Raw genomic sequence first — 23,795 nt, 5'->3', positions numbered from 1 at the left:
CGGCGCTCAAAGACCAGAGCCCGTAGCTCCAGTCCATAGTCGGACTAGGGTAATACAAGTAAATAATCCAAATGCGGGTCAAGCAGGACAGCCACCTACAGTGACCCGACAAGTCGTTCTGAGGACATGGACACCTTGGTCGGCTGACACTCTTATGGCATTAATACAGAATGCTCCTGATCCCGTAGCAAAACCTGCCGCATTCTGTAGATTCGTGACACAATTACTAGACACACATGAAGCAACTTGGCAAGATGGGGAAGATTTGTGTAGACATAAAATGACACTAACGATGTTTAATCAATTTATGAATGAAATTACCCCACTTAGACCGAATGGGGATCCAGCGGCAGATCCGCCATGAGTACACCCTCGTCATATAGACTCTAGACCCCTGTTTATTGCTCAGTTACGAGAATTTTGCCAAGGGAAACAGCAGGAAAGGGGTTCGACAGCGCCCATAAAACAGGCCCCAGGTCAGACTGTTACAGAATTTTACCTCAACATGGAAAGCATGATGGCTGACGAAGGTCTAGATTTAGCCTTACCCGTCACCATTAGGGCTTTCAATCGACAGTTTATGGAAGGACTAGCACCCCAAATAGGTGACAAACTGAAGGCATGTACTCCCGAATGGAGAGCCATACGGGACAGAGGAACATTGTTGCAGAAAGCACAAGGCATAGAGGCTGATTTAGCAGAAACTAAACCCAGAAGGACACCGGGAGTTAACACTGTTGCCCGGGTCAATGAAGGAGGGAATTCCTCCCGTAAACCTCTTACCTGTTATTACTGCAACAAGGTGGGACATATAAAAAGAGACTGTAGGAAAAGGATAAAAGACGAACAGGAAGGAAACACGGACAGAGACACGAGGGACTACAGACAGAGGCGTACCAATGATAGGGACGATCCGACCGCATGACTTGCCCCAGTCCTAGCTGAATCAGAGAACAAAATGCTCCACATGTTGATGAAGGTGGAAGGTAAACATATTCCTTGTTTGGTTGACACAGGAGCGTCACGCAGTCTGTTGTCTGATTCAGTAGTCCCTCCACACATGACGTCCCGTGACACCATACCCATAAGTGGTTATGACGGACTCCTGACTGATGCCCCACTGACTAAACCTTAAAAAGTAAAAATAGGGGGAATGGCAACCGCCTGACACTTGTGTATTGTTGCAATATGTAGATGACCTATTGTTATGTTGTCCGGATAACGATACTTGTTTAAAAGCCACTCTATCATTGTTACAATTCCTGGCTGAAAAAGGGTGCAAGGTGAATAGAACTAAGTTACAGGTATGTCAGAAAAAGGTTGTCTTTTTGGGCCACTGTATATCCCAGGGTACTCGACATCTCACTGAAGACCGAGTCCAGGCCATAAGACAAATGAATATCCCACGCAACTTTAAGCAACTTCGTATGTTTCTGGGAATGGTATCATATTGTAGACAATGGATACCACATGCCAGTTCTCTGATGCAGCCATTATATGATTGCTTGAAAATAGTACCCTATGTACTCACAGAAGCAGGTCATGAATCTTTTAGCACCTTAAAAAGGTTACTAATTTCGGCACCTGCGATCGGGATCCCTGATTATACCAAAACATTTCATTTGTACATTGCTGAAATCACGGGACACGCAACAGGGGTGTTGACACAACAACACATCAAACAAAGGCCGGTAGCATACTTCTCGGCGGCTCTCGATCCTGTCTCTAGAGGATCACCGTCCTGTGTACGAGCAGTTGCAGCAGTGTCAATTATCATTGACAAATCCTCAGAAATTGTCTTAGACAATCCTGTAGTGGTACATACCACACATGACATACACGCCATCTTATCACAGGTCCAACCAAAACACATATCAATGGCAAGGCAGCTGCGTCTACAATGCACTTTGCTCCTACCCCCCAATGTTACCTTTCAGCGATGCACTTCTTTTAACTTAGCACAGCTTTTACCATTACAGACAGATTTGACAGGGGGGAGTAATGATGATAATGGTGTAGATACAGCACAAGATACTCAGGATTCTGACACACTTTCATTTCATGACATAACATCTGATGAACACGATTGTTTTCAACTTATGGAACAAGAAACCACGGGGTTCCCACATGTCACAGACATACCCATTGCAAATGCAGAACACACACTGTACATAGATGGTAGTAGATTTGCCGATGACAAAGGTAAATATCACACAGGTTATGCTGTGGTAACGGACACACAGGTAATTGAGGCAAAGTCACTACCAGCACACATGTCGGCACAAGAAGCGGAACTAACCGCTCTAGAGAAAGCCCTAGAACACTTGGAGGGACAAGAAGGGAACATTTACACTGATTCCGCATACGCCTACGGTGTTGCACATGATTATGGCCACATATGGAAAGCTAGAGGTTACCTTACAGCAGCAGGCACACCTGTTAAACATGGTGAAGGAATCAAAAGAGTCCTGAACAATCTTCAAAAGGTTATAAGAGTAGCCATCATGAAGATAGCGGCACACACGAGCGCAAAAACAACTGAGGCAAAAGGAAACGCATTTGCAGATTTAACTGCAAAGAAGGCAGCTCTAGGGGAAGTAAGCCCTGAGACCTTAGCCACGGTACAGGTGAGTATGCCCGAAACCACATGGCAGCAGCTAATGGAACTACAGGAACAAGCAGGGGCTATTGAGAAGGACCGTTGGGTTAAGGAGGGAGCTGCACCAGGCCTTGACAATGTATGGAGAGAAGGAGACAAAATATGTCTACCCGGTTCTCTATACCCAGCAATGGCAGCGGCTGTCCACTTACCCACTCATGTCAGCTCCAATTCTATGTATAGGATTGTAAGCCAAGGATGGCTAGCCCCTGGATTCAGTAGTACTGCAAGGAACTACTGTGCTGCATGCCAAATCTGTCTGATTAATAACCCAGGACAGAGAGTGAAAACCCCACGTAAACATCAGGTCCGGGCCCAATATCCCTTTCAGAGACTGCAGATTGACTACATACAAATGCCTAAGAGCGGCCCCTTTGAATTTGTTCTCGTGTGCATCTGCCTATTTTTCAGGCTGGCCCGAAAGTTATCCTGTGAAATCAGCTACGGCAAAAGCCACCGCCAAGAAACTGATTACTGAGCTGATACCTAGGTTTGGTCTCCCAGAAACAATAGAATCAGATAGGGGGACACATTTCACGGGAGAAATAATGCAAAATGTGATGGCAATGTTAGGGGTTCAACAAAGTTTTCATACTCCTTACCACCCACAGAGTTCAGGATCAGTAGAAAGAGTAAATGGTACAATCAAGCTGAAAATACAAAAAGCTATGCAGGAGTTGAACAAACCATGGCCTGAGTGCCTACCCTTAGCTTTGTTCTCTATTAGGTACACCCCAACAGGAAAAACAGGGTTATCCCCATATGAAATACTGTTTGGAAGTGCACCTAGATTAGGTTTATATTTTCCTCAAAGTATGCAATTACAATGTGATAGTTTAACTACGTATGTAATACAGTTGCAACAGCGTCTGACTAAAATCCACAAGAGTGTGTATTCTTCTCTTCCAGACCCTAATTCTGTCACAGGTACTCATGATCTACAACCAGGAGACTATGTGTATGTAAAGAAACATACCAGAAAGACACTGGAACCAAGGTTTGAAGGTCCTTTCCAGGTGCTATTGATTACAGCAACCTCAGTGAAATTGGAAGGGAAACCTACCTGGATCCACGCTTCTCATTGTAAAAAGGAGCCAGTTGGCAAATGACAACATGTATCTTTTTATTGTTTCAGTAATTCTGGCTAATAGTTTGGTTACCTCACAGAATAAAATATACAAGGATGAAGGATTTTCTAAAAAAATGTTATTACTGAAGTTTAAATATGCTTATGCCCAGAAGTCAGGATATGAGAAATGTTGGATTTGTAGCAAATTACACCCCAGCACAGCAAGTATACCACTGATGGCAGTTCCTATAAACTATACTGATCTTGCTAACAGTAGCATTAACATAATTAAAACAAATACCAGTGAGACAGTAATGTTTAAGTCAAATGGTCTCGCCTTTTTCCCTGATTGGTGTTTCAACTTAGGGAACACAACGGGAGGAAATGGAGAATGCCAAGACAGCAAGTTTAATTTGTCCATTGTCATATTAAATGGAAGCTTCTATCCCAGTAATTCCAGCACACACCAGACATTATCTGACTTCCTCACTAACATTGTGGATAATAATGTTAGGTGGTTAGTATCCAACTTATCTCTCTATGGATACACCTCTCGTTATAGAAATGATATCAGTTCAAGATCAGTAGCTCTAGGAAATAATATATATATCTGTTGTGAGGATAAATGTTATACTTGGATACCTAGAAGAGCTCAGGGATGGTGCTACCTCGCAAGTTTAGTACCAGTAATGGGAGTAGTAGGTGATGAACGAGGTGATCACCTATTAGAAGCTAGCATGCATCCTAGATATCCCCTCAGGTATCGTAGTAAAAGAGAAATATTCCTGAAGAAGGACATGGCATGGGCTTGGTTCCCGTCCTGGACAGGATGGGGTATAGACTTAATGAAAAGACTAAATAACTATACAGGAATTATTAATGATGTTTTGGAGAAAAACTCTGATGACATTACTAAGTTAAATCTGGAGACCAGAGCCATCAGACAACAATTAGAATTACATGAATTAGCAATTGAAAGTATGAGTGCAGCACTGACAGGACTCTGTGAAACTACTGAGGACTATGAGTGCTGTACTTGGATACATAACACCAGCATTGAGGTACCTGACTATTATGACATCATTGCACAACACCGTACGGAAGTAAAGAATTTACAAGAGAAGGCCCGAAATATTGGTCGCGACTGGGATCCGTTTGGTGGAACTTTTAGTTTCTCAGGGTTATTCTCTTGGGTTAAGAAGGCAGCAATGACGATTATAGTGGTGCTCTTATTCGTATTTTTCTTTTATGCATGCTTTAAACTGCTCATATGCTTTTGCAAGAAAGCCAAGGTAAATGATGTGGAAAAGATGGAACTTTTGTGAAGATAGGTAGATTTAGTTTCTTGACATCACCCATCTGTCAGAAAAGCCACTCTTCCTGAATTTTAGATGTTGGTACTGTCCAGGGGGATGGGTGTATACCCCTCTGACAACTCGCGGTCAGGGAGAGTACTTTGGATATAGGCTGACTAGAACTTGTTCAGGTGGACCCAGGGCAAGAGGGAGGGGTGATGTCAAAGGGGGAAATGTAAGGATTGAGGTATGTTGAAACAAAATGGCTGACCGTATGTCATACTAAATACATGTATTTTTCTATCCTTCTCTGTAAAATAAGGATTCGTCATCTTTAGTCACGTACGCATAAGGAGAGGCCGCATCAGCCCTAAAAAGCAGTCTACGCCCAGAAGATTGTCTTATCAGCTGATAACACCCGGAGAATTGTCTTTACTTTGAAAATGTTGTTTTTTTTACATTTGCTGATGTTTGCCCTTTTCTGTCTATAAAAGATGTAATAAACAAGCCTCAGAGCCACAGTCAGTCAGAGACAGTCAGAGTTAACGACGGACTTCTGAGCAGAAATACTGAATACTTCTGTGTCTCTTTGCTCGGATAAGAACTCTAACTAACAATTGGGAAACGGTAACATAACCTGACAAATAGGTGACTTGTTGAGGTCACACCTAACAATATGCATCACATAATTCTGCAATATTTACACAGTGCCAACATTTCTATATTTTACTATATTCACACTGCCACTCTTGCATTAAGCCTTTCTAAATGCAGAAGTGATCTGGGAAGTTTAAAACTAAATTTTATGCCTCCCAGATCACTATTTCCTGCATTTAGATGTTCCTGCTTTAGCAGCGTTTAGGTGCATTTAGAGTATATAATTGGACCCTGGATGCACAGGAACCAATTATTTCCAAAGGAAGCTAAACTGACCAAACCTAAACACTGTGTGAATGTCACGATTGTATAAACATTACATGCTTACAAATTTCCTCTGAACACAAATAAGTGCAGCCTTGATAGAGTCAGTGTGAATGAGGCCTAAACCTTATTGGGATTACTCAAGCATTTGATGATCTACACATTCTACCATTTTATTTCTTACATCAGTTTATTCCATGCTTGTATATACAGATCACACAAATGTGTATATATGTACAGTGCATTACACAAATCTTCAGTCCATAACTTAGCCTCGCTCACATATGACCTCTATTACACTTTGCTCCATGGGTGCAGGATCCAGGCACCGATGAGCTGCACTACACACCACTTCATCTAAGAGGCAATGGACTAGATTTTCATCGCTGACAAATCGCCACAGGTACAACTGCAGGTAGTGACAATCAACTTGTATTTGCTGCAGACCGAAGCGGCCAAATGTGCGGAGGCGGACACACTCCAGGAACGTCTTAAGGCTGATTTTTATAATACCAGTCAGAATAGAAACCTGTGAGGAGACAAATAGAACAGAACAAGATGTTCACTTGGCAATCGCACATTTTTTTTTATTTTATTTTTTTTTTAGAACACAATCCAATGTCAAGAGGCTCAAATCATAAAAATGAACACTTCCCAGTGCATCTAACTAGACATGTGACAAGATTATAAAAAGTAGCATACAGTTCCGGCACACACTAACCCCTAACACCCCCCTCCCCTTATTAAAGGTACGGTTATCTACTAAATTTAAAAAGGGGTAAGAAATAACCAGTGATAGTACACATGTTATATTGTAATTGACTGCTGTTAAAAAAACAAAAAAATAATCTCCAGCGCTAGAATTGTCTGTAAAATGCAATTCAATATGGCACCCATTTTGTACATAGATGGTGTAAAGAACCCCTTCAAAAAAATTTATTTCCTGCTTGCGCGATTGGTTTACTGATTTTCCCAGAAATCTGCACTAAGATACAAGTCATATTTCCAGCATTCCCTGCATTTTTGGTGGGATAATCCCAAAGGGGGAAATTGCATCTAAAGGGATGCAGAACCAGACACTTTCCTCATTAGAAGCCTGCAAGTGCAGCAGCTGACAGCTATTTCTTTAGGATAAAAAAGATAGGAACCTGCAAAACGTTTGTTAAAATCCTTGCAATGTACATAGAACATCCAGAAGGGAATGTTTTTTTTTTCTGAACAAAAGTGGAGTTACTCTTGAAGCTCTACATTGAAGTGTGGTGTATACACTGAACCGACTAGAAGCCTAGAATTCTCTCCTTATTTAAAACAGAAATTAGGGCTTTTAAAAAATAAAAATAAAAAATAATAATAATAATAGTTTAGACACACATACTCAGCTAGATAACTGTAGCACACAACCCAGCTGCAGCTGTCCCCCTGCCTCTAAGACTGAGAACTGAGTGATCAAACAACGCTTATCGCTTAGCTTTTTGTCTTTGACCTGCAGAGAGCCAGTGACTGTCAATCAGCAGGAACAGCTGGCGCAGGCTCTCTGAGATGCTGAGTCAGCTGCCAGTCCAAGCTCCTGGGCAAATCCTGACCATACAGTGGGGATCTTTTTAGGAGCCTGGACTGGGTCTGTGACGTCAGCTGACAGCAGGCTTTAGCCCGCTAACACAGGAAAAGTGCAAGTCAGACGAGGAAGGTAAGGGGCACACTCAGTGGCGGCCCATCCATAGGGGGCGCCCGGGCGCCGTCCCCCTGTAGTCAGAAAAATAAAAAATAAATATTTTTTTTTAAATGGCCCTTTTAAGAAAATAAGAATAATAAAAAAAAAAAGAAATGTCCTTTAACTAAGTGCACTGTGTCTGGGCGCCGGACACAATGCACTATGGAAAGTGCCATGTCAATGCAATCACGAGATTGCAGACGTGGCGCTTCATTGATGGGGTTTGGAGATGCTTTGTGGCGCAATTGATCGCTCCACAAAGCATCCGCCCGGCCGAGTGCTTTGTTCTCTGTGTGAGAACAAAGTTATTTCCGGCGGGCTACAAAAACATGGCCGCCGTGAAGACTAATCCTGGTGTGTTCAATGAAGAGGGGAGGCCCCTCCCCTCTCCAATTAGCACATGAAAACAAGGAAGTGATGGACTGGCCACCGCTGCATTGGTAAGATTATTCCTATCATCTGACAAAGTGGAGTGTATAGGATTTACTGAGCAGAGCCTAGTAATAGTTGTTACATTTTTATCAGATAACAGCTACGATCTCATCAGCACTGAAAAAATGAAATGAACGGGTGTCCTGCTTCACTGAGTGAGACATGAGTGAGACATGAGTGAGACATGAGTGAGACATTGTCTGTCTGTCTGTCCTACCATCCATCTATCCCTCCCACTGTCTGTCTATCCCACCATCCATCCATCTATCCCACTGTCTGTCTGTCTGTCTGTCTGTCTGTCTATCCCACCATCCACTCATCCATCTATCCCACTGTCTGTGGGGTTGGTTGGGGTTTTGTTTGCAACCCCCCCCCCCCCCCAAAATAGAGCAACAGCCGCCACTGGGCACACTATAGAGAAAGGCAAACTCACAAAAATATTGACAAGACAAATCATTTTACCTTATTAAACTGCACAGTGCTAAATATGTCTATTCTCTCAGAGAATAACTTCTGGATATTACTCAGAAGGCTGGTGTCCAGGGGAGCACTAAGTGAAGTGAAATAAACATATTAATATTTTAATTTACAAAGTATCAACATATTCAACCAAATACAACTACACAATGTAATTACAACATGGATACAAAACAAATGGAAAAATGGCTTTGCTTGAACAGCTTAATAATACCACCTAATAAGTGCAGACTGAAAACCATGTGGAGGAAATTGCTGGGTTTTAAGTAAAATAAACCCAGTACTCTGATCACAGCTTCAAAGTTGTGTTCCTGCAGTACTTACGGCCATTGTTTTGACTGTAACCTACCTGGTAGGAATTTCCCTATAGACTTGAATGGATCTGAAGTACAGAAGCCAATGTGGACTCAGTAGGCAGAAGTGCACCAGAACAAAGATCATATTTTATTTTGCACTTCTCCATAATTATCTATTAAAGAGGGATTCCACCTAAAAAAAAAAAATATATTAAAAGCCAGCAGCTATAAATACTACAGCTGCTGACTTTTAATAAATGGACACTCACCTGTCCCGGGTTCCAGCGATGCCGGCAGCCGAGGCCGATCGATCGCTCGACTCTCGGCTGCTGCCGTCACCATTCTAGGTGAGGGAATCAGGAAGTGAAGCGAATCGGCTTCACTTCCCGGTTCCCTACTACGCATGCGCGAGTCACGCAGCGCAGTAGGAATTGTCCGCGCTGTCACTGGGACCCGTGTGTGTCCCAGCAGACAGCGCGGCAGGACAGGAAATGACAGAAACTCCCATGGGAGTCTATGCCCGGAAGTGGGTGTAAATACCTGTCTTTGACAGGTATCTCCACCCCCCTCCCCCCTGTAAGGTGCCAATTGTGACACCGGAGGGGGGGGGGGGGGGGGGAGGGTTCCGATCAGCGGAAGTTCCACTTTAGGGTGGAACCCCGCTTTAAGGAATGGGAGAAGTTTACCAAAATGGTAAAGTTAATTTGATGGAGTATATAAACCGCTATGCCAGCAAGAAATTCTTTATATTGTTAAGTATTATAACGTAGTATGAATTTTTGGCACACTAACCACAACAATAGAAGAATGAAGAAAATGCTATGCATTCCATAAATTCTCAAAGAAGATACATTTTTGGGAAATGCCTTAAAAGTAAACACTGGTGAATGTTACAGTAAAAAAATACAAGACAAGAGGCCAAGAGAATTTAGTCACAATAAGTCACTGTAAACTACGGCAAGTAGATTTATGGGCAGCAAGGATGACAAGCGAGGGCCGAGTTGTAAAGGTCTTTACAGACAAATGAAGAAGTCAATGAAGAAATGTCGACAAGGATAAGTTAATTAACCACTTGCCACCCACCATATAGCAAAAGTGGTTGTGTTATCCTGACCAGACTATCATATGACGTCGCCAGGATAACAAGCTGCGCATCACAGTGATCGTTGTTGCGGGGTGTCAGTCTGACACACCAAAACACTGATCTAGGTAAAGAGTCTCTGACGGAGACTCTTTACCACGTGATTAGCCATGTCCAATCATGGCTGATCATAGTGTAAACAGGAAGAGCCATTAATCGGCTTTTCCTCACTCGTGTCTGTCAGACGCAAATAGAGGAGAGCCAATCGGCTGCTGCTCTGACGGGGGGGGGGGGGGGGGTCTTTGCTCATTATCAGCACAGCCCCCCGGAGGATGCCCACACTGGACCACCAGGGATGCCCACCACTAGTCACCACCAGGTATGCCACCCATGGCCACCAGGGATAACAATCAGTGCCTACAATGGATGCCTGCCAATCAGTGATGCCCATCAGTACCATCCATTAGTGTACATCTGTGCTACCCATCAGTGCCCATCCATGCCAACTATATGTACCCATCAGTGCTGCATATCAATGCTGCATATTAGTGCCCATCAGTGCCACCTCATCAGTGCTTGTCAGTGCAGCCCAACCAGCGAAGGAGAAAACTTACTTATTTACAAAGTTTTGTCTTCGGTTTTTATTTGTTTAGCAGAAACTAAAAAGCCCAGTGGTGATCAACTACCACCAAAGAAAGCGCTATTTGTGGGAACAAAATGATAAAAGTTTTGTTCGGGTAAAGTGTAGCATGGCCGCGCAATTGTCATTCAAAATGCGACAGCGCTAAAAGCTGAAAATTGGTCTGGGCAGGAAGGTGTCTAAGTCTCCTGTATTGAAGAGGTTAAGGCAGTAAGTTAGATAGGACAAAATACATAAAGCAAGTTGATTTGTGGTACACATTTCCCTTCAAACCCCTGCCACTCCATTTGACATTTGTGAGTAAGGAGAATTAGCTTCATATAATTTCCAAGTTATGAATTGGAGCTTACACAGGGCTGGGGCCTCTTTCCACCCCCATGTGACAGTGCTGGGTGCTTAAATAGCCCCTCACCAAGCACTATGGCTGTCAAGTGGGAGGGAGGTGAGAGACTCACAATCCACTACCTGGGAACACCCTGGATAATAAAAGGACAGGAAGAATGTGTTACTGATGGAGCCAATATTAAAGTGAACCTATTTTTCTATGCTGCATTTTATCCTGTTCCCACCAGCCTTACACATATGTGTCCTCACAGAAGCGGGTCTTCTTCTGAGGCGCTGCACATATGTGCACCTGTGTTTGTGCTGGAAGTGCACATTATAGTATGGGCCCAGCATCAAGACCAAGCTGTCACCGACAGCTGCTGGTTTCATGCTAACAATTGGGAACCAGAAGAAACGGCTGCCAAACACAATTGTGGTGATAGCCTGTGATTGGCTATCACAGTGACCATCATGTCTGTAAAACCTACCCCTGTAAGTTTTCGCCTCTTGAATGGAGAAAAATATACATTGGGTGCAAGCCTGCACCACTCTTCTAAACCTAAAAAATGAAGATGCTTTGTTAATCAGTTCTCTGTTCTGCCATATTTGTCAGAGAACAGAAAGCTCAAGCTGCATGCTCTGATCTTTCTGCTGCCACCACCCCTCGTTAATTCCTTAAACCTTCTCCTTCTCCTCGCTAAAAGAAAAAAATAAATAAAAGTCTGTTGCACCTGACTTGCAGGCAGTTCACAATGCCCTATGCGAACCGCTGGGAGTGGCAATACAAAGTTAATGACAGTCCCAGATTGTTTCCCATATCGCAGTGCAAATTGTCAATTCGGATAGGAATCGGAATGCATGGGTGTTTTGCGGACCAAAAAAAGGAGTCCTGTGCAAGTTTGTATGGCTGAGTTTGCATCGCATTTGGACCAATCTGTGGGCAGTGCAGTGCGAATCACATGCAATGTCTGATATCGCACCAATAAGAACCCGGCCTAAAAGTTTTAGTGTCAACAAGTTTAGGTAGGATTAATAAAAAAAAAAAAAAAAAAAAAGTGCACTACTATTTCTTGGCCCTACTACGGGTACAAACATCAAATAATGTGCAAATATGTGATACCGTTGTGAAAGTGAGGAGTAGGATCATTTATTTTGAGTTTTTTTTTTTAGTGGTGGGTCATAAAAAAGGCAGGAGATATACAGCTAAATTTTACTATTTTGGGCTTGTTTACCTTTGATTAAAAAAATAAAAAAAATAACTCAAGAGAAATCCATTACCATTTACCAACAAATAAAGGCCTCATTCTGAAAAAAACAAGGCATAATTCACCTGTATACAATATAGGCAAAGGCCTGGCTAACAAGAAGCATACCCTTCACAGAGATCAAATCTTGCACGCATTGGACCATGATCAACGAAAAACTAACAGCACATCTTTCTCTCCCCTTGTTATGCCTCCTACGAAAAGTTTGCTACTAAATCCCTCAGAGTGGGCAGTTTTGGAGCTTTTCTAGGCATATTACTATGCCTGTATGCTGGGGGTATTGCATATGTCACGTGGTTATAATGTGCTCCAAACACTTATATCTTGTTTTTAGCCATCATTGGTTGTTTATATAATACAACTTGTAAAATTTGTGTTCTTTTGGCAACATTTATTGTATTATAATTATGTATGTGCTTACCTTACGCCTGTACACTGATGTGTTACCTTTAATAATATTTTTGAACAAGAAAACCAAACACGTTTTCAAGAGTCCAGTTCTAAATTTCGTAAAAGATCTGGGACTCATCACTAATTAGACCTTTAACAGTCACTATGATACTTGATGCTGAACCCCCCACCGGGCTGATCCCTCCCTTTTCCCGTTTAATTCTCTGTGTCCCCTAAAGTTTTGCTTTTATCCTGCCCCTCCTACCTCCTATCGCTAGCTTTTCCCCTCCTCCACTAACATTACTCTCCTTTCTCATTAATTATATGAGCATTCCCATAGGCCTTCTTATACTGAATCTAATGTATTCTTTATAAACACCTTCCCTAAACTCAGTACAGTGAACTCATGTGCTTTAATGTATCCTAGCTGGCAATTGCTCTTAATGTCTCAAACATTTGAAATCTCATTTTTGTCTGTACAATATTCTTCTTTTATTGTTTGTTATTAATATTGTGTTCCATTTCCTTTGAGACCTAATAAAAATTATTGAAGAAGAAAGATGTACAGTTTTACATCTCAAAGTTTGTAATACTGGGTTCAGGCATTAATGTTGGCTTGCGCGGGAGTGACGATATCGCTGCTCCGGACACTCACATCGCGGGAGCCACGATACCCAGAAGACACGCCGAGGGAACATGTCAGCTCCCTCTGCGTGGGTCGGGCCAGATGTCGGGGCCTTGTTCCAAGGTAAGTATTTCATAATGAACTAGTATGTGGTGCATACTAGCTCATTATACCTTTTCCTTTGCAGGTAAAAAAAAAAAAAACTTCAGCGGGTTTACTCCCGCTTTAAAGAAGGTACTTATACAAGGTACACAGCTCTATTTTTGCTGCTCATATATTCACCTGGGAGTGTAGCTCTGTGCATATCTTCCCTGTAGACGTGAGCTGCTATACACAGAGAAGGTGCGTTTACTGGAATCGCTACTATGTGCTTTCCGCACTCCTTCCTCATACAGTAAACCAACCTGTGCAGATCAATAAAGTAATGTAAGTAAAAACATGGCCATTTAAAGATGAAAACATTTATGTGTATTAGTGTTATCTTGAGATGATAGCATAGCACTAGAGGGTCATTACAGCAGAACAATATCAATTTCTGGGCAACAAAAGCAGACTAACCTGTACATCAACACTGGTAATATCTTCCACTACTCTCTTCATAACTGCTCGGACATTCCGTGGTTCGATGGTCGTCACCCAGTCCCGAGTCTCAACACTCTTGCGCAGCATCTGAGAAACAACTAGACCCTGAGACTTCACATACTGGTTGAGCAGGGTCTGAGCAGTGGAGCGAGCTATTGAGCACAGCGTACTGACGGGAGTGACTGGAGAGTGGTCCTAACAAAACAAACAACATCTATAACAATAGGAACAGAAAAAAAAGACTCTGGAAACAATGCAAAAGATGCATGTCACTAGTATTTAATGTAAATACCATCTAAAAAGGAAAAACATCCTCCCTGTACCAAAGAATTGCAAATTCTGACAGATTTAATTACGCCATATGAATAACTATTTACACATTTCTTGCTTTATATGGCCAATTATGAGTAAATACTACTGCTCCAGAAAGCTTGTCTATGGTGCTGAACAGTTACATGTTAAACTGATTGTGTGTGTTGTGGACATAATCTAGATATTGTTTGCAATGGGGAAATAACAGAGCCCTCTACCACAAAAGAGAAGTGATATATAAATTACAGATACAGCGCTAACAGTGCAGGTGCTGCTTTATTTATCCCTTTCATGACTAAGCCTATTTTCGGCATTTGGTGTTTACAAGTTAAAATCCATATTTTTTGCTAGAAAATTACTTGGAACCCCCAAACATTATATATATTTTTTTAGCAGAGACTCTAGAGAATAAAACGGCTATTGTTTCAATATTTTATGTCACACAGTATTTGCGCAGCGGTGTTTTAAACGCAACTTTTTGGGAAAAGGGACACTTTCATGAATAAAAAAAAAAAAAAAAAAAAAACTAAAATTAGCCCAATTTTTTTGCATAATGTGAAAGATAATGTTACGCCGAGTAAATAGATACCAAACATGTCACACTTTATAATCGCACGCACTTGTGGATTGACGACAAAGTACGGTACCTAAAAATCTCAATAGGCGACGCTTTAAAAAATGTTTACAGTTACCAGGTTAGCGTTACAGAGGAGGTCTAGAATTATTGCTCTCGCTCTGACGATCGCGGCGATACCTCACATGTGTGATTTGAACACCGTTTACATACGCGGGCGCGACTTCCGTGTGTGTTCTTTGCTTCGCGAGCTCGTGGGGACGGCGGGCGCTTTAAAAAAAAATTATTTTTTTTTTATTTATTTTATTTATTTAAAAAAAAAAAAAAAAAAAAAAGTTTTGATCACTTTTATTGCTGTCACAAGGAATGTAAACATCCCTTGTGACAGTAATAGGTGGTGACAGGTACTCTTTATGGAGGGATCGGGGGTCTAAAAGACCCCCCACCCCTCCTTTACACTTCAATGTATTCAGATCGCTGAAAACGGCGATTCTGAATACCGTATTTTTTTTTTAAAACCGGCGCCATTGGCAGCCGAGTAAACGGGAAGTGACGTCATGACGTCGCTTCCGTGTTTACTATGAGGAGACTGGAACGAAGCCGATTACGGCTTCGTTCCAGTTCCTCCCCAGTGGCCGGAGGCAGCGCAACTTGAATCGGTGCTTCCGATCAAACGGGAGCACCGGTTACAGCGGCGGGAACGTCCCCTCCCGCTCCTCCGGCATAACAGCCGAGCAGCTTTTAGCCGCATCGGTTGTTATGGCTGGAAAGCCAATCGCCTGCTGAAGAAAACGGTACCGGGATGATGCCTGCAGGTGCGGGCATCATCCCGGTATACCCCCCGGAAGCCGAGTACGCAGATCTGCGTACGCTCGGCGGGATATGGTTAAAACGGAAAGGAAAATCACCCACATGTTATTAACTACTTCCTGCCCTCAATCCATAAATTATCTTCCCCTGGCATGATGGCCAGTGCTGAGGGAACATGGTTGTAAAGGCACAAGTTTTTTTTTAACCTTCATGCATTGTAAGCATGAAGGTAAAAAAACATTATGTGAGTACCCCCCATACTTACCTGAGACCCCTCTTGATCCAGTGATGCCTACGATAGCCTTGCCTCTCCGGGGACTCTCACTCCTGAATGTCTTTTGGCAGCAGTGGGAGCAGGGACAAGCCGCAGCTCCATGTGTGAATGCTGCAGCTTGGTAACATGCCTGCTTGGCTGCCCCCACAGCAAACTGCTTGAGGGAGGAGACAGGAGCGCTGGCGGGGGACCCGAGGAGGATCCGGGCTGCTCTGTGCAAACCATTGAACAGAGCAGGCAAGTATAACATGTTTGTTATTTAAAAAAACAAAACACAAGGCTTTAATATCACGTTAATCTATGTTACTCTGCTACGGTACTTTTAGTTTTCAGTGTAAGTTACCCCAGTGTTTCTCAACTGCAGTCCCCAAGGCGCCCCAACTAGTCATGTTTTCAGGATTTTCCTCAGAGGATACAGCTGTGGTAATTACTAAGGCAGTGAAACTGTTCAAATCATCTGTGCAAATTAATGGAGAGCCTGAAAACATGACCATGGACATCTTGAGGACTGGAGTTATCCTGTTTATAGCTAAGGATTTCACTGATTGCTCTAAAAAGGGACAGAATCAAAGGGGTTCCTGATCACCTTGAAGATGTGTTTAACTACGAGACACAATTAAAAAATAAAATTAAAAAAAATAAAAAATAAAAATAAAAATATTAAAAAGCTATGTGTAGTTTTACATTGTTCTCTATTTGGCAGCTTATACAGTAAAGAAACAGAGAATTTTTTTTTAATTAAAAAACATTGTAGCAAATAAAAAGCATTTTAGGTGTAAAAATCATTTTCATGCAAACCATGCATTAGCATATAGTCAAATTTACCAACACATACTGACTAAATGTAGCTTGGGCATCTAGGGATCAATGACCCTGGGCACAAAAGACCAGCAACATGATGAGCTTGGGCATGTTCGGATCCTAGTCCAAACCTACTTAAAGTAAAATTACAGTTGAATCCTAACTATAACTAAACCTTCTCCCACACCCATTCTAAGCCTACTCCAACAACTACCCTGTAAAAGTCTATACTTGCCTATTCTGAGGGTGCTCCTGTCCGGTTGGCATGTCCCTCGCTGGCATCCTCTTCTGTGTACTGGTTTTTGGCCATCCTCATTGGCTGGTGTGATATGACATCACTCCTTCGCATGCATAACAGGCCGTCATTCATGCACACAGGGATCGGGCCGGCCGTTGCAAGCAGAGCATGGGCAGCCCAGTTTACATGCCAGTGGACGATGCAAACAGACAAGTAAATGTGTTTTATTGTAGAATAGACACTGCCTCTCTCCCCTGTAACAAAAACCTACCTGCTTGCAGTGAACAGCGGTGGAACTTTAGTTTGCGTTACTCAATCCCACCAGGATACTGTCATCTGTACTGCGGAAAACCATAAGCAGTAAAAGCATTCCCCGCCCACAGATGCACATATACAAGTTCAGTGTATATGTGCGACTGCAGGGCAGGAAATGCTTCAGCTTATTATGATTGGCCCAGTACAGTGACAGCTTCCTGGCGGGATCGCTCAGGCTGGTTTGGACTAGGATCTGAACATGCCTGAGCCCATCTATATTTACTAACTATTTTAATGCTAACTGGAGGTCACATTCAGCAAAAACACAATATAATGCAGCATTTCTTTTACCTGGCCCAGAAACTGTTCATCTGTCAAGGTCAGTATGTAGCTGATTGTTGAGGTCTCATAGTCCAAGCAGAGCCGAGAGAGAAGCAACAAGAGCAGTGGTGGTGTATTGGCACTCTTCTCCCCTGGAGAGTCACAGAACTGCCGCGCCGTCTGGCACACAGACTTGATGAAAGCTACAATCAGTCCTTCCCGGACACCCTGACTACAGAACTCACCCTAGCAAGACAAAAGTGAAAGAACTGCAAGACAGGGAGAAGCTGGAAAAAGAGTAACACAATATGATAGATATACTTAAATACTAGAGCTCCAGAACAAAATGTTATTTTAGTGTTGACCTGAGGAAGAAATGTAAGCTCTGCTGAGTTTTCACTGCATGCTATCTCGCTCTATGACCCAGTGATACCAATCACCAAAATGAGAAGGGGAAATTTTAAACACGGATATAAATGCCATTAAGAACTCAGCAAAGGTTCTAGCCTTTCTCCACTTATTTAAAAACTAAACCAAGCCTCGAGTTTTGTTATACCATTTGGAATGCAGTTCTGTCTTTAAATGTTGGTGTCCTTTACTTTATTTGTAAATTGTTTGGACTACTAAATATTCTGTCACTCGAAATATGCCTTTTAGGGATTTCCCCCAATCGTCATGTCACAAAAGGGTTTTTTTTTTTTAACTTTACTTTTATTCTATACATTTTGGGACAAAAATTTGGAACGCCTCTTGCTCTCAGTCAATTTCTATGTGGCCGCATCAGATTAAATCTGTTGAGATATGTTAAAACATGAGGGTTATGGACCTCCTCTCCTCACACTAGAGCTGACTCCTTTGTAACCTATATCAGTATAACCTGATTGAACTTATTTTATTCTCTTTGTTTTCATAAAATTATCCCATATGATCCCCTCTGTTCCAATTCTATATTCTTTACACTATCAATCCCCTTATATTTCTTGTATAGTTGACATGAGTCCTATTGTATTTTTATGACTGTTTGCTTCTTTTTTTTTTTTTTTACCCCATTGTTGTTAGGGGAGCATTGTCACCCTGTATTTACCTCATGTGAGCTCAATAAAAAAAGCATTTTAAAATAAAAATACCTGTGGGCTGAAGTTCCATTTAAAATGCTGATTGTGCTTACCTTAAAGTATGGTTTGTCTGAGAAAGCCACATCTTTAGCTGTGAATAGGTGCACTGAGGCCAAAACAGATTTAATCTGGTTTAAAACAGACCCAGAGAGCATGGCTAGTAGGTCCCCCAATGCTGGAGCCTCTTTCCCAGGAACTCTTGGAGCTGCAAGTGCTTGTCGAACATCCGTTATACAACCCTGGAAGAATTCTTTTAAAGCCTGTAAGTATTGAGACAGCCGCTCCTGTGCTGCTCTAACCACAATCTCCGTTCCTCTCCGATTAAAACTGCACCCCGGTACCAATTTGGATGGTGCCTGGAGCCGTCTATGGAATCTGTCCAGTGCCCGGACTAAGAGCGAGTTGTCTCCTGGACTCTTTTCCTCTCGCAACCGCTTCTCAACTATCTCAAAGTAGCCTTCGCTGAGCTCATCCAGGAATGTGGTAAGCTTCCGCTCAGCCATCTGTGCTGTGCTTCCCGCTTCTTTACAGAACAGACTCTGGTAAGAAGCTGCTAGGAGACAGGTGTCACTAATAAAACCACCACAACCCTGGTCAACAAATTCTAGAATGTCACTGGCCCCTTCTAGATCAGAGAGGTGAGCAGCCAAGCGTCCACGTCCATGAGCTAGAAACTCATCACAAAGCAGGTGAGCTGGCTCCTCTAGACTCAAGAGCAGTTCAATACATTCAGATAGGTCCTGGGGAGAAGAAGAAGGATCCCTGCAGGAGAGGAGGGTCATATTATTAGAAAGCGATACAGATATGTCAATAAGTACAGTCAACAATAAAATTAAAATCAATGATGATCAAGATAGGGACCTCGCCTGTGCCAAAATTAGTAAGTAAGACACCTGATATTAAATTGTATTGACCAAGTCTCTGCACTTTAAAGTGATTGTAAACCTCAAAAACATGAAATATGTCACAGGCCAAGAGGCTAGAGACAACATTATCAGGGCAATCCACCATATCCATTGGGCGCGTTCCTCCTCTGAATCCCCCCCCTACCTGATCCTGCCCACCGATGCGGAGAAAGCCTTTGATCGGGTGGACTGGACTTATTTACGTGCTGTGCTAGAGGCGCTGGGCTTATGTTCACACATGCTTACCTGGATCATGGCTCTGTACTAGGACCCGAGTGCTCAGGTCAAAGTCAACGGCTTCCTCTCCCCGAGATTCCCAATCAGAAATGGCAATAGACAGGGATGCCCTCCTTTGTCACTTTTGTTCGCTCTGGTGCTGGAACCGTTTCTACGCACTCAGAGCGAACACAGACATTAAAGGACTTATGATGGGTCACACGGAGCACAAGCTTTCGGCATATGCCAATGACGTGCTTTTCCACCTAACGGAACCCCTGATCTCCCTGCCTAATCTGATGCGGAAACTCAAACACTTTGGGACACTTTCTAACTTCAAAATCAATCATATGAAGTCAGAAATATTACCTATCGAATTGCCACCCTCTCTGACTGACAGGTTACAAACTGCCTTCCCATTCACTTGGGCTAAATCGTCCCTGAAATACTTAAGTATACGGCTGACGACCAGGTTTGACACCCTATATACCACTATTGATTGTCATTTATGTTCTCATACCCCTTATGTGAAAAACAAAATATAAAATGACTGGTGTAATACTTGAAGCCACTACCTTTGGCAAATGTGCATTAAAATGTATCACCCTCTCTTTCAGATTTTTTTTTTTTTTTTTTAAATAAAACATGAAATATGAACAAAGCATATCGCTCTATAGTGTGTACTTGTCTCAATTAAGAGCATTAAGTGTAATTTTTTTGTCTGCTGTTTTATTCCTCCGTTACCAGCATGAGTCACTTGTTTTGTTTTTTCTATTGGTGTCACTGACACCAAGAGAAAAAAAGTGACAGAGGAGGGACCTCCAACAGATTTAAAACCTTAGCTCCGTTCCTGTATGCTGTGTGTGTCCCTTAACTCCAATCAGCTCTCAGAGCTCTCCTCTCTGAGCTCTGCAAAGTGTCATTTCAGCGCTCTCCTTTTTTTGAACTCTCAGAAAGCTGTATAAAGTTCTGGACTTTGAATCGATGTAGAGAAGGCTGCAGATAAACAGGTACAACATATGTAGGATAATTCGGTTAAAAAGGACTCTGCTAGGATAGATCTACCCTATTCATAGTGCTTCTTTGAAATACATACATTATCCTTTTCAGGATGGCCTCTGTTAAAAGGAACCTTTATGCTATTCCAGACACTGCCAAGATCTTTAGCAAACACTTCCAGGTGTGTTGGATCCTGTTTCTCTCCAAGGTGGTTCCACCTGAAAGCCATTGCATCACTACTGCATCCCTTAAAGCCCAACGCTGAGCAAAGCAAGGACATCCTCCCTCTTCCTACAGCTGATCATTAAGTAAATTGGGCATTTAGAATTTTGTTTTTTTATCTAAAGCATCAGTTATGTAATGTTCAGCTCCCAAGCTCTCTCTCCCTTTTTTGTTTACATCGGGTGGGTCCTTCTTCCGGGTGTCCACATCACTGCCTGTCTGATGTGGATACACGTTCTGGTGGTGAGGGTTCTATTGCAGAGGCTTCAGAAGCAGCAGAACTACAGGGAGTGGCAATGGGACTGGTTCCTACGAGAAGTGGCTAAAACATACCAGTCCCAGGGGAAGGAAACGATTTCCACAGCAAGGAAGAGGTGAGCACTTGTTATGTGCCAAGACATGGCGTTTGCACCTCCCAGTCAGGATAAAGGCAAGTCATAATACAGTGAAGGATTTAAATAGAGAAGTTCCTATCCTTCCTGTAACTGTATGGGATTATCTATACCCCTATTTCCCCCTGAAGAGCGATCTACAATGAATAGCTTTCCAGAGTGTCCATAAAGACATGGATAATCGAGTTTGGGGTGGAGGAACTTGACTGCCTGCACAGAGTCCTGACTTCAACCAGACAGAACACCTTTGGGATGAATTCAAGCGGAGACCGTCTCATCCACATCAGTGCCTGACCTCGCAAATGCGCTTCTGGAAGAACGGTCAAACATTCCCATAGACACATACTCCTAAACCTTGTGGACAGCCTTTCCAGAAGAGTTGAAGCTGTTATAGCTGCAAAGGGTGAGCCAACTCAATATTGAACTTATGGACTGGGGTGCCATTAAATTTCATGGCAGGTGTCCCAATACTTTTGCTAATATAGTGTGTATCTACAGTGCCTTGCGAAAGTATTCGGCCCCCTTGAACGTTTCAACCTTTTGCCACATTTCAGACTTCAAACATAAAGATATAACATTTTTATTTTTTGTGAAGAATCACCAACAAGTGGGACACAATTGTGAAGTGGAACGAAATCTATTGGATTTTTGAAACTTTTTTTAACTAATAAAAAAATTAAAAGAGGGGCGTGCTAAATTATTCGGCCCCCTTGCGTTAATACTTTGTAGAGCCACCTTTTGCTGTGATTACAGCTGCAAGTCGCTTGGGGTATGTCTCTATCAGTTTTGCACATCGAGAGACTGAAATTCTTGCCCATTCTTCCTTGCAAAACAGCTCGAGCTCAGTGAGGTTGGATGGAGAGCGTTTGTGAACAGCAGTTTTCAGCTCTTTCCACAGATTCTCGATTGGATTCAGGTCTGGAATTTGACTTGGCCATTCTAACACCTGGATACGTTTATTTATTTGTGAACCATTCCTTTGTAGATTTTGCTGTATGTTTGGGATCATTGTCTTGTTGGAAGATAAATCTCCGTCCCAGTTTCAGGTCTTTTGCAGACTCCAACAGGTTTTCATCCAGAATGGTCCTGTATTTGGCTGCATCCATCTTCCCCTCAATTTTAACCATCTTCCCTGTCCCTGCTGAAGAAAAGCAGGCCCAAACTATGATGCTGCCACCACGTTTGACAGTGGGGATGGTGTGTTGAGGGTGATGAGCTGTGTTGCTTTTACGCCAAACATATCATTTTTGCATTGTGGGCAAAAAGTTCGATTTTGGTTTCATCTGACCAGAGCACCTTCTTCCACATGTTTGGTGTGTCTCCCAGGTGGCTTGTGGCAAACTTTAGACGAGACTTTTTATGGATATCTTTGAGAAATGGCTTTCTTCTTGCCACTCTTCCATAAAGGCCAGATTTGTGCAATGTACGATTGATTGTTGTCCTATGGACAGACTCGCCCCACCTCAGCTGTAGTTCTCTGCAGTTCATCCAGAGTGATCATGGGCCTCTTGGCTGCATCTCTGATCAGTCTTCTCCTTGTCTGAGCTGAAAGTTTAGAGGGACAGCCAGGTCTTGGTAGATTTGCAGTGGTCTGATACTCCTTCCATTTCAAAATGATCGCTTGCACAGTGCTCCTTGGGATATTTAAAGCTTGGGAAATCTTTTTGTATCCAAATCCGGCTTTAAACTTCTCCACAACAGTATTACGGACCTGCCTGGTGTGTTCCTTGGTCTTCATGATGCTCTCTGCGCTTTCAACAGAACCCTGAGACTATCACAGAGCAGGTGCATTTATACAGAGACTTGATTACACACAGGTGGATTCTATTTATCACCATCAGTCATTTAGGACAACATTGGATCATTCAGAGATCCTCGCTGAACTTCTGGAGTGAGTTTGCTGCACTGAAAGTAAAGGGGCCGAATAATTTTGAACGCACCACTTTTCCGTTTTTTATTTGCTAAAAAAAGTTTAAAATATCCAATAGATTTCGTTCCACTTCATAATTGTGTCCCACTTGTTGGTGATTTTTCACAAAAAATAAAAATTTTATATCTTTATGTTTCAAGCCTGAAATGTGGCAAAAGGTTGAAAAGTTCAAGGGGGCCGAATACTTTCGCAAGGCACTGTATACATCCATCCTTACATAAATGGTTTGCCCTTCATTTCATTTCTATTTTTAACTGAATAGGTTGTTTTACAAGGTAAGGGATTACATATACTTTAGGCTAAAAAATGGCCCACTAATTGTTCTACCCACCCCTGTCCTTAAACCCTTAGGACTAATTTACACATAGTGCTGTGACAAGCTTATTACTGAATTTTATAACGCCCTGCAACAAAACTGAAAAAATAAATAGTATTTTGTGTGTCCCGTTCACACGGCAAGGCAGCCTGGAGCTGTGTTGCAACATGCTGCATTTTATCTTAGCGCACTGTACGGAACTGCATGGCACTGTACAATAGCGCAGTGCATCATCCTGCTGTACAGCACCATGAATGAAGTGTACTTCTGTACACTTAAAGTGGAGTTCCACCCAAAAATGGAACTTCCACTGTCCGGATCCCCCCCCCCAGTGGGGGAGTGGATACC

At 42.5% G+C, this 23,795-nt stretch overlaps 1 protein-coding gene across 2 annotated transcripts in view; it reads right to left on the bottom strand.

Moving 5' to 3' along the window:
• Positions 1–6,115: 6,115 nt before the first annotated feature.
• Positions 6,116–23,795, bottom strand: part of VPS51 (VPS51 subunit of GARP complex) — a 33,047-nt gene continuing 15,367 nt past the window's right edge. For both annotated transcript variants that reach the window (XM_077459592.1, XM_077459600.1), the window contains exons 5-10: positions 18,521–19,229; positions 17,383–17,598; positions 13,744–13,962; positions 13,468–13,589; positions 8,550–8,637; positions 6,116–6,473 (exon numbers count right to left, since the gene is read on the bottom strand). In XM_077459592.1, the coding sequence (XP_077315718.1) occupies positions 6,213–6,473; positions 8,550–8,637; positions 13,468–13,589; positions 13,744–13,962; positions 17,383–17,598; positions 18,521–19,229 (1,615 nt within the window). In that variant the 3' untranslated portion in view covers positions 6,116–6,212. The remainder of the gene's footprint in view (positions 6,474–8,549; positions 8,638–13,467; positions 13,590–13,743; positions 13,963–17,382; positions 17,599–18,520; positions 19,230–23,795) is intronic.

Source organism: Lithobates pipiens, unplaced genomic scaffold, assembly GCF_037356315.1.
Source record: "Lithobates pipiens isolate NorthernLeopardFrog02 unplaced genomic scaffold, aLitPip1_a1.2 Scaffold_10, whole genome shotgun sequence".
Taxonomy (NCBI): domain Eukaryota; kingdom Metazoa; phylum Chordata; class Amphibia; order Anura; family Ranidae; genus Lithobates; species Lithobates pipiens.
Note: the sequence above shows the minus strand (reverse complement) of the source record. Positions and strands in the feature narration are given on the sequence as shown.